We start from the raw sequence: 17,961 nt of genomic DNA, 5'->3' as shown, positions 1-17,961 counted from the left end.
GATCCAACAATTCCCAGCAAGTTCTATATACATCTCAAGCAGCCCTCCCCATCTCCACTCCATGATATCTAACAAATTGCTTTGGAAACTGGGCATCTTCCAAAGCAGGTTGAGAGATGGTATGCAGAGCCTGCAATTCACAGAAAAACAGTAAAAGAAAATCCCACTACACATAAGTAGCTCTTTGCATCCTGGCCTTAGAGTTGAGACTTAGAAAGGATTTATTATTATTTATTATTTTATTTATTATTAGAAAGGGGAAAAAAAGTTCAAAACCAAAACTGTACACCCTATTGCACACCAGACATGCAGCCACATACCCAGTGCTGCAATCCTACGATCACTTTCCTGCAAGTCAGCCCCACTGGAAATAACAGGTCTTACTTCTGAGTAGACATGCCTAGGATTGTGCTGTGAGAGTCGGTTTCCCATCTGGAAAGCTAACTTCAGGCATGGCTGTTTTGTATGCTAAATGCACTCTTCTTAGGCATCTGTTGTGCTTAGGCTTCCAGTGTAATGTACATCTGCTTAATTTCATCCATGCTGACAAAAGGTGAAACAGAGGCAGGTGAGGTATGAAGTCCTGTCAATGGCACTGGGTTAAGAGGGGAAGGTTTATCATTTATTTATTGCAAACATTATTGTAAAAAGTCTCTCCTCCCAACCAGTCTTATCTGCAGGTTCTAGTGGCTGTTAACAATAGTTATAAATACAGATACTATAAACATATCTGAAAAAACCAATAAAAAGGTAAGCTGAGCAATGAGAACAGAGTTGATAGGACATAAAATACCAGCAGCCCCCGCTTCACACAGAAGCCCTTCTAAAAAGAAGATTTTTACCAGCCTCCTGAAGGAGCCCAGCAAACTAGTCAGATGATCTTTCTAATAGGAAAATCTGGGGGGGACGATATGTCCCAACAGAAGGTCCTGCTTTGATCCATTTTACTTTGAGGGCATAATAAGACTTTGACTTCACAAAGTAAAGACTTTGAGTTTACAACAAGAGTGTGATTTCTCAGTTACTGATGTCCACACATTTTAACACATATCAATAGTCAAAATCTTAGGATCGTGGGTCTTTTTCTACTCCTCTTGTCCTAAATGAGGGGTGTAAGAATTTTTTGGTTTCTTTTTTCTCCCTTAATTAGACTTAGGGTTGCTCCTAAAAAGAGAAGGGGATTACACCACCAATTATTCCATTAAAGTTTGTCCCAACTGAAGGGTACATCTGGAAGCTCTGATGGATAGAGACCCCACTGGGGTCTCACCAAGCAGAGAAACACTTTCAAAAGTAGTGTTTCTCCTATATTTAGCAGGGGAACAGCACTTGTCTTTATGCCACCCTGCATATAATCTCTTCCAGTGGCTGTTGCTGGTTTCTCTTTGTCTTTTCTTAAAATTTGAGACATTTGGGACAGCTCAGGGAACCATGTTTTCCTTTATTTTACTGAGTAAACTGCTTGGTGAACTTTTAGTAGCAAACTACTCTCAATAAACAAACAAACAAAGCTAATATTGATGCCCCATTTCATTCTCCCAATCAGCTTACTGCTCAACAAGAAGAACCAAATATAAAAATATTAGAACACGTTAACACCAATCAAGACAGACAACAGTTGCCTGTTCTCAGAATAGCTTCCAAAAACAAACTTGAAAAAATTGCAGTAGTATCTTTAATTTTCATGCAGCATTGAAGCAATACCAACAGCCAACACAACTGAAACAAATCAGTTATTCTCCTGTGCTGCTGCTCAAACAACAATTGAACTTAGTATTGATATTAAGACAAACATCAATAAGAACATCAAAAAACAAAGTTGGCGGGGAAGAGCCAAAACTGGGCAGAAAGGGGTAGGAATGGGGCAGTGAATCCATGACGATGGTGTGTGCTGGATCCTGTCCTCCTTATCTGCAGCCTCCCAGTCTCCTTTTGCAAAATTGCTAATGCAGATCTGAAGAGATGCACTGCAGGGAGGGAGACTTACAGAGGGGAAGGGGACTTCAATCTCCTTTCCATTCCAAAGTCTCCTGCTTTGCCCCTTCGAAGTTTGGTGAAACACGCCTGTGGGACTCTGGAGGGCAGAGTGCTATCTGGTCACCTGAGACCATTTACCTGCCCTCTTTGTGGTTCTTGAGTTGTTCCCCTCCCCCTGGGCTTAATATTTAGTTAATATGATGTGCAAAAAATACCAAAGGAAAATACACAAACTCCAAAACAAAGTCCCCTTTTCCCTTCCAAAGCCTCCTGCTCTGCCCCCTGCTGGACGTCTGGTGCACATGTATAAAGGGGACCTGAACAAGGCACTGTCCCACAGCACAGCACTACCCAGTGCAGGCCCTGGTGTACAACCCGAAGAAATCTCTAGCATAGTCGTTACTGTCACGACGAATGCATTCTATGACGCTTTGTCATCATGGGGTATGTGTGGGGACAAAGACAACTAACAACGTGTTTGGACCAACTGCCACACAATCCTTTACATCCCAGTCTTCATGGGCAGCAAGCTGCCTTGGAATCAGAGCAAAACCCACACATGCATATGTGCGCTACCTATTTGTGTCTGCTTAGATAGTTTGGAGGCACAGTGGGTGGGGACTATGTTCTCTTCTTTTCTGCTAGAGAGTAGTTACATGAAGAAAGCCAATTAACAACCCGATCCTAAGCAACTCCCTAAGCAGCAATGTGACCATGCCAACTGGGCACACACTGTATTCCGTGGGGAAGTTTCAGGCCCTGGAGACCTCCTTAGGGTAAGAGAACATTTGTTCCCTTGTCCCAGGGTAAGCTGCACTGCCCCACTGGGTCTACTCAGACCTACGCCAGCTGTCTCTCTGGTCCAAGTCCATGTGGACTGGGTCCAGGGGTTGAGGCAAGGAAGGAGGATAGGATATTGGTGGCACCACTGCCACTGATATCACCCCCTTCCTGCATTGATCTGCCTTCCTCCACATCCCAATCTCTTGCCTGTTCCCCTCCTCCCTGCCTCCCTTCCCACTTGCACTGCCTTACCAGTGCCGGTGGGCTTCCCCTGGCCACTGCTGCACAGACCCAGTCACTTGCAGTGGTGGCCAGGCTGCATTGAATGGTGTGTTGTGTTTTGTGGCAGCCATACAGTTAATTGTGATACAAGTTCCAGTTACAGGGTCTGAGAATAGTATTGCTAAAAACCAATGAGGTTGTGCACATACGCAGCCTGAGTGCACTTTTCTCTAAAAATGTCACTGGCTTGCACAGAACAACCATAAAAATGTAAGCAGAACCACCTTGGCAGCATGAAGAATTAACAATTTGGCTTTATACCAGTGAGGCAAGTTGGTTTTTAAAGGTCTCCAGTGTATAGACTTAACATGAAAAACCTTCTTTGTCTAAGTAATACCAGCATATTCTTGGAATATGAAGCAGACATGCACAAAAAATTGCTTACAAGCTTGAGAAAATGGCAGCTTTGGCATTTGCATGCTGATCTACTCCAACAGGTCTACAGGGAAACAGAATATAATTTATTAGATCTCATTTGGCTCAGCAACAATTGCTTTTCAAAAAGGAAAAGAGAACAATGTAATTGAACATAAGTGACCCCGTTAGTGGATAAGCCTTCAACAGCCTGAGGCAAGAGCTAGTACTGATGTAAGTACAAGGCATGACAAGAGCTGGGTGCTATAGCTAGCAATTATCCTGGTATTTAACCAAATCTATCGCTCATCAGTAAAGCGTTTAGTGCTCTAGTCAGAGCGAGACAGGCTGACACGGGCACAGTTACTTAACTGTCCCCTCCAGCGATTATGCTTTTCCGCAGCTCAAGAGTCATGTCAAATTAAACAAGGCATTGACTTTTCACTTTTAGAAACATTATGGCGTGATTGACAACTCTAGGATGCTTTAAGCCAGGCACTATAATCAACTCGCAGAGGTTCCACTTATTTGTGAGGCAGGCTTCCTCACCCCCTGCCCCCCTCCCAGGGTATTTCCTCGCATGTTGTTGTACAGTCATCTCCAGCTTGCTTTATCCCTCGGGAGGTTTTGGGAAGCAAGTGATATTTTCATTGCTGGGTGACGAAAGGAGAAGACGGGGAGCAAAAGAGATGACTCGGTTTCAAATGGCCAGATATCTCCTTTCTCAATCCAATCCTGTTCACATTTCTTTAAAAATTCCACTTGGTGGTGCCTGAACAACAAGGAACACAGCAAACAAAATACTGCCCCAAAGGGAAACTGGACCCTTGATTTTTCCTGGTTTATCATTTGAGAAACTACAGAATAAATGCAGGGTCAGCACAGGTGCCACATGGCTTGTAGGCCTCAGGTGTGGAAAAAAATACATATACAGACATGTTGGTATCGGTAGGCACTCAATAGGCACTCATCCTCCTCGCTGATACATACAGATGTGCCTCATTTAACAACGGGAATGCGTTCTCTGCACATCGTTGCTAAGCAGGTGCGTCGTTAAATGAACCTAGGTTCCAGGATGACTCAGTAGGAGTTCCTGGAGGCCAGGCCGCTAGCCCACTCTAATGGCTTCCATGGGCCTCAGAATGCCCCACAGAAGCTTCCAGAAGCTACTTTCAGTTTTCAGACGCAAACCAGAAGTAGCTTCCCAAAACCAGAAGTAACTTCTGGAAATTGCTTCTGTGGGCAATTCTGAGGCCCCGTGGAGGCCATTAGGCTGGGGTAGCAGCCCGGCGCAAACCAGAAGAGGCCTCCAGAGCCTCCTACTGAGGCTTCCCAACACCAGCAGCACTGCGGTGCATGAAGGGAGTTGTGGTGCTGTCACCGTCTAAGTTGTCCATTGTTTAGCAGAGCTAAATGATGCTTAACTGTATATAAACACTGTTGTACACAGAATTCTATGAGATAAAATGAACAGACTGCAATCTGGGATATGTGTTTGTGCATAATGACATGTCCTAGACCTGGTTTCCAGGAGTTCTTGCATTACAAATGCTCTTCAACCATTACCTGTCACCAATGTGCTTTCTCCTACTTATTTATATAAACCTGTTTTCAGGTATCACCTTTTGGTTAGCCTGGACTTCTGGTTTCAGAGTCCTCCTGCACTTAAAATGGTGCACACGTGGTGTGTATCGCAGCATGACTAAGCAATGGGAGGCTTAGAGCAGGTGAAGACACACTGTCTCCACTCAGGCCCACAAACAGTTTTTTGGCATTTTGTGCCTAATTTCTTTCTCTGGACTAGATAAACCATATTGGACCAGGTAGACCAGGGTCTGAGAATAAAAGATCTTAGCAGATTGTTAGTCAGGTTACTGCCATAGGTGATGCACATATCTCCACATGACAGATGATGAACTGTAGGCAGTCATTGCCTAGCAAGAGTCATGTATAACAGGCCAGGAAATAGGCTTTGGTATTGCCATGTAGCTGCCAAGGCCCATGCCCTGACAGGGGCCTACCCATTACCAGAGCCCCCATTACTGCTGTGTGATATTGGCTGCTCCTCCAGCATTTCACCAATGTCAGTTTCCTCTCCCCCGCCCCAACACTGGTTTCCGCTTTGACCCAATCCACTTGAAGTCAAAGAAAACAGTTTCCACACTGAAACATTCAAAATAAACGGCAAAATCCAATACTTGCAACAACAGTATTTAAGCAATTAGACATATTTTGCTAGTAAATGAGGTACAATGGAAGGATGTCAGATGGTCATCTAAACATGGCCCATATACAGCTGTATGCACGAGTGTTTCATCCTTTAAGGTGTTTGGATGAAAGCATGCAGATTAGAAAGTGGAGCTCTCTCCTGCAATCTACATGCATTCTATGTCATCTGATGACCTGATGGTGGAATGGGGGGAGGAGGGAGGGAGGGAGGGAGGGAGAGAACACTTGCTGATCTCATTCTGGCTAACAAAATAAGATAATTATGAAGATGATTACGTAATGGTAATTCAAACACAGCTCCATTTTTCAATTTGAACTTTCAAATGGAGACTAAAGGGGAATCTCAAAATAATTACCTGACCTACCTATAAAATCACATGTTCAAAATTAAAGAATTAATGACCCACTTCCCAAAAAATATATCACCCTGGGCTTCTGGGCGAGAATGAGAGGATCTTGCAAGATCTGATTCTCGGAGATGACTCTGTGCCAGCAGAGCCTTGTCCCACACAATCTCATGCAGGGTTGACCCAAGACATCCTGACAACTGAGGCACCACGCCAGATGTCGCCCCCCTTACCCAGTGATGTGCTGGCCTCTGCTCCTCTCACTCTCCAACCTTCTTGCTTAGCCCTCTTCTCTCCTCCACATTTCCACTTCCTCTCTGTCCACCTCTTCCTTTTCCAGTCTTCCAATCAGGTGATTCCAATCCAGGAAGGGGAAGGAGGAGGAGAGGCTCTGCAGACAAGAAGGCAGGCAGAGACGGGTAACCCACCTCCAAATAATCAGCTGTCTCAGGTGACTTTGGCTGGCCCTGAACTGATGCCGATACAAACTGTTGGGACTGCAAGGTACTGTGCTTGTTATTTGAAGATCCTTATCCTACATGTATTTGCTTAGACTGAGTTCATTTCTTTAGCACTGGAGCCAACAACTTTTCAGATGAGACATAATTAAACATGAAGTCAAAAACGGATTCTGGATATAGGGGCGACATATTAAAAAGCCAAAGGTAGGGATGTGCAGATACTAATATTGTGATTTTGTGTATTGCACAGAAAAGATACATGCATGCAAACCCCTATGCACATTTAAATGCTTATAGATCCATATGACCAAGGACAACTTTGTTTATACCTCCGCCTGCATCTGTATATGTATAGAAAACATATTATATATTATCGAAATATATATAAAGCTAACTTTTCAGTCTTGAGAAAACAAAAGCTATCCCCATATAACAGCCAAATTCCTACATAACTCAATTTCGACATCTCATCTGGTGTGAACTGCACTCATTCCTAGTGTAAACCCCACCGCGCTGTGCAATGATATACTGTAATGTCACATCGCAATCTGGATTTACTATAAAGGGCTTCTGACGAGTTTCAGAGCAGTAAACATTGCAGCGAGGTGTATTTCACACTGAGCTGGTTTTTATGAAGAACACTTCACCGCCCAGCCACGGCACCCAGATGATGAATGGTGAAAGATGCATGACAAGCTTCATCATTGTTTGTAAATCTTAACTGTTCCTGCTCACTAACTCTGCAAGCAATTTTCAAAGACAGCGGCCGACAGAAGGACAGCACAGCTTTCCTGAAGGTTATTCAACTTGTACCCGGCCTAAGCTCTGCCTCTGAGGAGCTACGGACTGGAAAAGAAACTTGCTGGTTATCAGCACCTCGACGTTAAAGGCATGTTAAGAAAAGCAAACTTAAGGAATCGCATCTCCTGGTGTAGTGCCACTGAGGCCTTGAATGGTTAGATCTACAGAATGAATAAGAAATAAAGTCTTATTATCCAGGTGGAGAGCGGATGTGCACCTCGACTTATCTGCACATGAGCAATGAAAATGATGAGACTAACAGCCCAATCCTGTGCACACCTACCTGGAACAGGTCTCACTGAGCTCAATGGCCTTACTCTCCAGAAGGTGCATACTGAATTACAGCCCAAAAGCTTTAACAAAGCTTCTTAGTGTCACCTGGATGTAACAAACATATGCAAGACATGCTCCATATGCATTAACCAGGGACAACTATTGGTTCTGAACTCACACTACTCGTGCAGTTCATCCACCCACATGCTCTCAAGGGATAAAAAATACTTGGCTTGGTCCTATACCCTAAGCATCTGCCCTGCGAGTACGGCAGAGTGGTTACAGTGTGTTCAGAAAAAGTTGGTTTAAGTAATCCTGAATAGCCTTTATTAGCTATTATTATTAGCCTTTATTAGCTATTATTATTATTAGTAGTAGTAGTAATCCTGTTAGCCTTTAATCTAACAGCACCAAAGTGCACAGCTACCCCAGTCTACTTCAAATACTACTTCTGACATTCTTTATCCTGAGATAACAAACCCTTTAATCTGCTTTCCACCTCTGATTTTTTGCACCATCAAGAATACTCAAGATTGATTCAGCTTTGCTAGCTTGAACCAACAATCCTTCTATCTACGCATGCCAGAAATCTCAGGGTGTTTTAGCCTCCCTCAGTTAACAGGGATGTGGAACTAGCAGACAGCAAAGAAAAACCTCTGCATAATTAGATGGTTTTGGACTTAGCACTATTCCACCTCAAGTAATAATAACAACAATAACTAGGTATTTATATACCGCCTTTCTGGTCATTGGATTACTCCTCTGACTTTATTCAAGGTGGTTTACATAGGCAGGCATTTCTAAATCCCTCAACGGGATTTTTACAAACATAGAGGTTCTCTCTTTCAAGAACCAACAACATTTCAGATGGATCTTCCTGGTTTGGTCTCACTTCTGGCCTCCAGTTCTCTGATGCAGGCTGACAAGCAGCTCCATCTCTCACATGGAGGGCAGCCAAGACGCTTCTTGCTCACACCAAGAGCAGGTGGAGTCACTCAGCTCGGCTTGTCAGCTGCTTCAAGGTCTTGCCATTCTCAGCCGTTCAGGGTGCTGCCGGTGTCCTCAAACTGGCGACTTTCTGACTTTATCTTCGGGCTAATGGAGGCTCTACCCTCTAGACCAGACATCCTGCCCGTAGCAGGAGTACAGTACAGTACAGTAGCACTGTATCTCAAGCACGAGTCCAACAGTAAAGAATGGTCCAAATGAGCAAGTAGAAAAAGGTTGCTAGAACACTCTCAGACTCCCTATTTGTGAGTTGCTGATTCTGGCAGCAATGCCACACAATCTTCTGAAGTAACTTTCAGGTATATATTCCTAATCATGGCAACAATCCCTTACCAAAATTAGCAATTTATTCAGACCAGCAGTCCGCCAGAGGCAGCAACCATGAGAGGTCAAGAAGAGGCAGGCAAATGTCCACCCAGGAAACAATCTTCCTCCTTTTCCACTGTTTTTCACAATTTATAAGCACGCTGCTTGTGTTGGTAGTGATTTGAACTCACAACTGAGTCAGAATGAGCTAATGGTGCATTAGCAAGTGGTTAATGAGCCAGAATGAGCTAATGGTGCATTAGCAAGTGGCTTAAAAAGAAATCCTAACCAACATTCCAGCACTGAGGTAAGGGAACAAACATTTGCTTACTTTGAGGAGGCTTCCATGACTGCTACCCAACTGCAGGATGCACCCCAATGGCACAGCTGAGTCAGTGTAGGAGAGTTGGTTAGGATTTGGGCCTTAGTTCATTTGCTGATACACTACCAGGCTTACAGCGCAATCCTATCTTGTGCTGGAGGTCTTCACTGTATCCAGTTCAAGATTGGGGCCAGAATCAGTTCAGCAGGAGGCAAGGGGAAACTCTTCCCCTTACCCCCGAGTAAGCCACCACAGCCCCGATGAGTCTCCTCGGACCTGTGCCAGCTTAGGAGGTGGCACAAGTCTGAGGAGAACGGAGCAGCTTGGAGCCACTCCGTGCTGCTCGGGGAACGGGGTTGGGATCTGGCATAACTGCCAGGTCCCAGCTCTGCCTTCCAAATTGCGCCAGCCTAACACAAGGTTAGGATTGCACCCATAGTCTGTCTAAATTCATCCATTTCTGTCACACTGCTGTGAAAAGTCAAGAATTTCACCCATACAACTCTACATCTAACTCTACAAGTCAGATCAAGAAGGCTTCCATTCCCACTACGTTCTCTATCAGGAGAAAAAGCCTTGCAGTCTTAGTAGCATCTAGCAACAATAACAGTATCTAAGGAGAAACACAACTTTCAACTAGGTTTTAAATTAAACTGGCATTCTTGCAGATATACGACTCCTTGTTCCAGAGGAAGTTGCTTCCTCTGAAATAAGAAAACCCTACGGTATTAGTGCACAACTAAGTTCTACTAACAGCACTCCCAGTCCACCAGCAGTTCACCAGCCACCTGCTAGAGCAGGTAAGGCAGTGGTAGGACTGGGATGAAATGGTAGGGGGGCATAACCGGGATGGGAAGCTGCAGGAGGTGTGGATCTGGTGGCAATAGTACACACTTGATCCTATTGTCCTTTTCAGCAACTTCCCCTTCCACCACAGACTTGTGCCAGTGATTTTGGGGGCGCTGGTCAAAGGTAGCCCATTGTAGGTCATGAGGCTTACAGATGTATAAGGGGATTTAAATCCCCCTTCACCTCTGAAGCCTACCAACCCCCCATACTCATACTGCTGCAGCAAAACATCTGACCCACCAGCTTGTTTATTTTAGGACATAAAAAGGAGCAGGTTGAATTAAAAAAAAACAATGTACTGTATCTCAAGAAAAGGAAAAGAAAGCAATGGTTGGGGCTATTCTTAAGAGGACTTTCCTATTGGTTTCAGTAAGGTATTATTCTATCCTGAAACGTAGCTAGAGGTTTGGGGGCATGACTGGGATGGCTCCAGAAAACAAAAGTAGAAATGGCAGACTTGCTTTAATGCATGAAGGGACTTGGGACCAGTCTGGATATACATCTGACTAGCTCTTACTGCACAGCACTCCCCATGGCATGCAAGGGTGCACTGTTTAATTGTGTGGCAGGCGGTCAGACTACGCATTCTGATGCAATTAGGCAATTATACCCTGGCATGCCAGGAGAGAAATGGGACATCACATCCTAGTTGGTGGAGAAGAGGCTGGTCAGACATGTATAATCCAATCTGGCCTTTGGAATGATGATGATGGACCTTCTAACAGTGATTGGTTGAGACCAGGTATGGCATGACCAGGAATGTTGCTCAACATCACCTTGGGTCCGCCACTGCAGCTAGCACTAACAAAAAGAAAGAGCCCGTTACCATGCTCTGTCGTGCGATTTTCACAAACCGGAAGTGTGGGATTTCTGATTTAACCCACAGGGACCACACCTTTGTGTAATCTCTGTAAATAAAATCAGTAGATCTGCACTTCCAGATTTGTGAAAGCCATGCAATGGAGCACACTAAGGAAGCACAGCAATGTGGTTTGAGTATATGGCAGACTGGAAGGAGGCAGTGGCAAACTTGGGGTGAAGGGTGCCCTAAATTCACCACCTCTTCACCCTCCCACCATCTGCCGCTGACACAAGCAGCAACAAGTCACCTTATGGCTGGGCTGCCAGTGGCTAAGCTGTTCTCATATCACAGGGGAAAGGCGGGAGAGTTTCTAATTGTCAATAGCTGAGCTACTCATTTTTGAGAGATGTGGCAAAGGCATGAAAGGAGATGTGGAGCTAGGCTGAAGGAACCTTATGGCCTAGGAAAGCAGATCGGAAGGCTCTACAAGCATGGGGGAAACCTGTGAGAACTCTGATGGGCACACTACACATTTTGTTGGTGTTCCATGACAGGAACTCCCAATATAATTTTCTTCTTATATGGGTGGAGGCAATTTGGACCCGGGATGCAGCACAGGGGAAAAAACTGGGCCCTCTTCCCCTGCAGCCCTGATCCCAATTGCTTCCCCCACCCCAAGAAGAAAACTATGTTGGGAGTTCCCATCATGAAACTCCAGCTCAACCAAGTGTATAGTTTGGTACTAAAAAGGGACAGAGAAGCAAGAGAGGGAATGAATAAGGGGAGGGACAACGGTGAATCTTGAACAAATGAACTCTCTGGTTTTGAGATACATAAGATTTGTATTGGGTTCCATTGTTCACACCCTTCCCTTGAGTTGACACACTTTCAGCCCAATTCCATGTCCCATTAGCTCGCAGCACACTGCACCACTAAACAATGTGTGTGAAGCATGCTATTGGGGGGAGGGACAGCTCAGGGAAGGTAGATTAAATTTTTTTTATTTACTTCCACTTGGCCTCTAATGGGTCGCCTTGGACCTATGACAGCTCTTTTACTGTATATGTCTGAGGAGACTCCTGAGGGAGGGTCTGGGCTGGGAAGAGGGGGAGCATGCACTGCTGCCACCAAGATGCTCACATTTCCGGACTAGCCTGCTCTCTACACCAAACCACCCACAATCTTCCTCCAAACTGCCCCTGCCACCGGCTTGGATGGTGGAGGTTTAGTCGGCTGCTGTCGCCCGTGCATGGCCTCTAGCCCTTTGTTAGGAGGGAGTGCTTGGCATGCCACCAGACAGACATGCCACCAGATCACAATATCTGCCATCGTAACCCCAGCACAGGATTGGGCCATTTATGATGCTGCAGTTTTAATGGAGAAGAGCAAGCACAGACAGAAATGAAGACATCCATCTGCCTTTGAACTGAAAATGTACAGCCTGTGCTCGAAATGATCAATGTGTAAGGGGAAACGGGGGACTATTAGGAAGACCATCAAAAAAGTGTGCAATGTGTTTTTATTCACACCCTTCATAATTGTACTTGCACTTCTTGTGCTGGGCAGGTTCCCCTGCTATGGAAAAACACTCCGTCAGAGCTTGGAAATCACTGCCTGAGCTCAGTAAATTACATCTCCCAGCTTGTCCATGGCTGATTGATGAACTAACTTAGGGAACAATATCAGTATGTGGAATATCGTCTCGACGAGTAGTCAATAATGATTGAAAACACCACATTTTCTGCAAGTTAAAAATGTACAAGAAGCCCAGCTCCCACACCCCCTCCGAAATTATGAGCACAACCAAGGATGAATGTTCTAAAAAGATGTCCCCCCCAAACTAATTTTACAAGTACCTGAGCAAAGAACAAATATGTGAGGAGAAAGAGGCAAAAAACATACAGTGACTGCTATAGAATCTGAAGTCAAGCAACTGGACCACTAAGGGTGCAATCCTATGCACAATTCCCTGGGAGTAAGCCCCACTGACAATAATGGAACTTACTTCTAAGTAGACATGCATAGGATTACATTGTAAGTGAACAGAAACACAAAAAAGAAGCTACCCACTAATGGTTGGGGCATATATGAACCTGCAGCAAAATAATGGACAAACTGTGTTTTGGAGAATTTCGAATGTGGCAATAAACCATTTGACTATTTTATTCACCTCCAACATTACACGTTTCTGTTTAGGTAATCATTTCTGCCGTGTGTTTTTAAATAAAAGTGCCCCCCACCCCCAGTCTTCCCCCATTAGACCAGGGTGATGCTATTCTTACCATTTGCTTTTGCTTCAGAATAAGAGGGGCTCTCCTCAAAAGTGAAAATCTGCGGGACACAAGCAGGGGTTCCAACACTCTGTCCCAGGTAAGAGGTGGAGGGATAGTAAGAATGCATCCTGTACTGGGATCCCACACCATGGCGGTTCTCTGGACTTTTCACCTGTTTTGAGAAACAGCAGAAAAAATGAAATGTAATTCAAATCTAAGACAAGAAAATAAAAGTTTAGGTACAAGCTGGAAGCGTTGAGATTTTGTTCCCTTCTAACTTATTTGTTAGTTTAGCAGAAACAACATTACACATTTTCTACTGAATTTGTACCTGGAATTGCTCTCTTCAAACTCTATGTGGCTTAAACTGTCCATTTGCACCCCAAGCAGATGGTATTAGTACAAGTGTTCTAATGTACTGAAAATGCCTTTAGACAGGAAATAGGTTCATTTGAGGTTTTTTATCCACCCAGAAAGCTGAAGATGCTGAAGACACTGCTGTCTGTGGTGTGCACTCTATAAAGTCCCTATTGTTAAAATCCAAAGGTTTTACAGGTTTTGGTAGTGCTCAAAAACATGTCCGACCCAAGTTGATGACAAGGCAAAAGAAAGACCTGATACACTACAGGAAGTGAAGGCTCTCTCGATTGTGCTCCAACTTCAAAATCATTTGCAGACCACAGGCATCACTTTAAGGAAGACTACATTCTCAACTTAAAGAAAGCTGGGCTGTTGTGTCAAGAAACTTGTCTGGATCTCGTCAAAGAGCTTTTGTCCTTACACTTGATAATGAATCAGGGCCTTGTCAAACATGCAAATTATTTATTTTAGATTTTCACTGAGTCACAAACAGTTGTATGTGTTTAGCAGAACCTCAGCTCTCTAGTCCAGCTATTCCCAAACTGTGAGTCTGTGGCCCACCAGAGCCTGATCCAATTTTTGGTGAGTAGTGAAACAGACAAGGCACATTGGACAAAGTGCATCAAGAGCTAAACAACCTGCTACTGGTGAGAGGAAGCACTGCTGCCCAATTACCATTATCACCACAGAGGCGTGAGCGACTGATAAAGTGAAACTTTTTTTCTCAGGTGGGTCCCAATGTGAAGAAGTTTGGGAACCACCACTCTATTCCATTTGTATTTCCATGAAACAGTTTGATTTGGATAGTTTTGAGCCTAATCCTACTGGGCTGCAACACCAGTGGAACAACAATTCCACCAACACTAACCACCTAATGAAAGTCGTAAAAGCCCTTCCAGATGCGCAAGGAGTTACGTGTTGTTGTTATTATTATTAATAACAGTATTTATATACTGCTTTTCAATGGAAGTTCACAAAGCTGTTTACAAAGAAAATTAAACAATTGGCTCCCTGTCCCCAAAGGGCTCACAATCTAAAAAGATGCAAAAGAACACCAGCAGACAGCCACTAGAAAAGACAGTGCTGGGGTGAGGAGGGACAGTTACTCTCCCCCCACTAAATAAAAGAAGAGCACCCACTTAAAAAGTGCCTCTTACCCAGTTAGCAGTGTTGCTGGAACACCAGCAGGAAGGCTGGAACCCTTACCCAAAGAAGACCCCTTCACAGAATGCAGCACAAACCATTTTGGCAGGGGGAAGAAACCACAGGATTGGGCTGTCGGTCTTGAATTATCCCCCCTACCCTTGAAAACCACAGGCCAGAAATTGAATTAGGCTGCAATCCTATCTACACTTTCCTGGGAGTAAGCCCCACCGAACCCAACAAGGCTTACGTCTGAGTAGACATGCATAGGATTGTGCCCTTAGTTATATGGGACAAACATAGATCTATCCACCAATCTTCAGCAGGCAAAAAAACTAGGAATTGGTCAATCATCCATATTTTTTAATATAACTACATTGGACACCAAATGAAGATCAGGTAGAACTTACTAAATGCTTTGGGATGTTGACAATGAACAGAATGATCAGATACTAAAGTTAATCTTCCATCCACATCAACAGCTTGTCCTCAACAGGATGCTGCCAAATTTTGAGGAAACTCTCTGCACAGGTCAGTTTTTCAGCCTGCTCTTCATGCTGCTATCTCTGTTTGCTTTTGTTTTTCTGTGCATCCCCTAAACTAATCACTTGACAGGGACTATATAATTTTAGCAGCAATAAAATGGCACCAATACCCACTGGTGCTGAAAGGATGTCTAGTTTGTCTTCTTTCACCAGGGAGTGTGGGCAATGACCTGTTTCCTATCAAGTCTTCTTGGGGTTATTCCCCCTTGCCTATTCGTTAAAAGAAAAAAAAAACCCACCTAAAATCCCAGGATTCCATGAATTATGACCACTATTATTAGTAGTATGTGGTAGCTGGCTAGCAAGAGACATGTTTTATAATCTTATTACCTGCACTAAGTCTGTGAACCACGGTACGACCGACAGACAAAGACTAGGCTTTGCAAACAATATGCATTGGATTAACCACTGAAGAATATCTCGAAAGCTTTAGGTTTTGTTTTATTAAACTGTTTAGACTATATACCATAGTAAATCTGAGCCACAAGGTTTCCTTTTTATAGAGCTTAGCTACCCTATTTTATAGTAACAGTAAAGAACCAGCCAAACATTAAAATGCTTGACCTTCGCACTGTATTATACAGGGGACCTAGGAGATCATTTACCCAATGAGAATTTCGCATTACCTTTTAGCTTGGGAGCCAGTGAAAATCCTTGCCTTAACGTGTGTCAGGAGTGTCAAGAAATACACCACAATTCTGAAGAAGGCAAAAGAAGTAAGAGGAAACAATGGCCTAATCGTTATGGATTTCATAATAAAAAACTGCACCGAGGCCAGGGCCAAGTTGGATGTGATTTGAATCACATTTTTGGAGACAGCGTGCTTACTTCCTCCTGCTGCCCCACCTGGTGCACATGGAGCAATCCGAACTGCAACAGGGCTTTAAACCTACCCCTGCACCATGGTCCCAGTCCAGATTGGTCCAACATATGCTACAGGGTGGGGGACAGGACAAGTACACCAAGACCGTGACATTTACAGCCCAAACCTATCCCCCGCTTGCAACAGTGGAAGGAGCATCCTGTGGTTGCCCAACGACAGTGTGTACACTGCTGCTAGGCTAGTCCAAACCGCTGCCACTACAAAACAGTTGCAGCTCTGGAACCACATCACTGCGAATCCCAGGTTGCATCAGCCTTGGTAAGTTGGGTAAGCAGGGACATGTTGTGGGCTAGGAGGAGGACAGGGAAAGTTTCAGGGCACTTCAGGGGCAGACTGGAAAAGGGAGGGTTGCATCCCGGCATCAACATGCACCAGGATCTTATCACCTCTTTTTTGACCAGTCCCTCCCTTTCTGCCCTCAGACTTGCACATTCCCACATAGTGATAAGCTCTTCCTCTCCTGGGATAGCTGTAGGTATCATTCAGAGCCTCAAACAAAAGTGGCCATTTCAGTATTAGTCATGCTAAGTATTACTGCTAAGTTTCACCCCATAAGAACTGCTTGCCTTATTTGAGTTCCATTTCTAAAATACTTTTCACTATGGAAATAAAATACAGTTTCACCACCATGGTTTGACTCCCTTGGATACGAGAATGGAAAGCACCACACCATCTATATCTGTCCTGCCTTGATAGACAAACTCAATTAACCTTTGCTATTCTGTTCCAACCTACTATTTTAGACAAAAGCAGTGACCCACAAACAATACGTTACCATCAGAATCTCAACTGCCGTGACATCAAGAGATATAGCCCTATCAGCAGTATCGGAAAATAAACAGCTTAGATTAGCTTCTCCAAGAAATACGGATTATATTCATGTCACACTTGAGCTGTCAGAAACATTAGGTTACTTTTAGCATAAATCTGTATTGTGAAGGGTATCTTATAAATACAGTGCATGATATGCTTCCTGAATGGTAAACCAGAACTTACAGAATGGATTTACATTGCTGAGAGAATCCAGAAATACTGTAAAAATATTGGCCCACAATATTTAAAACAATTCCGTCTAGCATTCACTCCATGAATTGTTCATTGCTGCTCTCGTTTGATATATTAAAAAATCTGTATTTGGGGAAGTGTTCTCAAATGCCTCAAGCTCCCATCCCTTTCTCCTTTTCCATTGTTGTATTTAGGTTTTCTCCTTGCTTCGTTTTCTAGTTTCCCTTTAGTCATATCTTGCTCTGCAAATAATAAGAGCAAGCACTTGAACTATTCTGAATTATTCGGAGCAAAACTAATCATTTACCAAAACTGTGATCACCATCTAAATGAAAAGAAACAGAGAAAAAGATGTGGTTTAACTGCTTGGAGAAAACTCAAGCAAAAGTTCTTCAGGGTAAAGTCAAAGAAGTGGGGAGGCAGGCTCAGGCTATGCCCATTTGGACAGGTGCTTTCCCCGTGAATGGGCAGGGCTTACAGGCTTAGCTCCAAAAAGTTCTGAATGAGGCTCTGTGCAGGTGTCTATTAATACACCTGTGCAGGTGCAGAGTCTGTTAATACACCTGCACAGAGAACATGAAGAAGAAGTAAACAGTTGCCAGAACTGTAATCACAACAATAATCAAAACTGTAAAAGAAAAAAAACTTTCAAGCACCAGTGTCACATTTTAAAGACTGGAAGAAGCCACACACTCGGAAGTTTTCAGTTGCAGACAAAAACTGAATCGTATTTTGCCAAAAAATGTCTCTGTGGGACAACACTCCTCACAAAGGCTCTACCCTTTGATCATGGCTTAGCACAGCGATTTTCAACCAGTGTGCCACAGCACATTGGTGTGTCACGAATGGTCAGCAGGTGTGCTGTGGGAGTTTGGGGGAGAGTCATTTATTAGTCGGGTCATTGGAGGGTGTGAGCCCCCACCTGCAGGATGTTGTGCCTTGTCAGTCCAAAACCTGA

The 17,961-nt window shown here is 44.0% G+C and overlaps 1 protein-coding gene across 1 annotated transcript in view; it reads right to left on the bottom strand.

Moving 5' to 3' along the window:
- The window catches only part of DMRT1 (doublesex and mab-3 related transcription factor 1), a 68,911-nt gene that overhangs the window by 13,272 nt on the left and 37,678 nt on the right, over positions 1 to 17,961 (bottom strand). The window contains exon 4 of the mRNA XM_066614449.1: positions 13,077 to 13,239. Within this exon, the coding sequence (XP_066470546.1) occupies positions 13,077 to 13,239 (163 nt within the window). The remainder of the gene's footprint in view (positions 1 to 13,076; positions 13,240 to 17,961) is intronic.

The sequence above is a fragment of the Tiliqua scincoides genome, chromosome 2 (assembly GCF_035046505.1).
Source record: "Tiliqua scincoides isolate rTilSci1 chromosome 2, rTilSci1.hap2, whole genome shotgun sequence".
In the NCBI taxonomy this organism is placed as follows: Eukaryota; Metazoa; Chordata; class Lepidosauria; order Squamata; family Scincidae; genus Tiliqua; species Tiliqua scincoides.
Note: the sequence above shows the minus strand (reverse complement) of the source record. Positions and strands in the feature narration are given on the sequence as shown.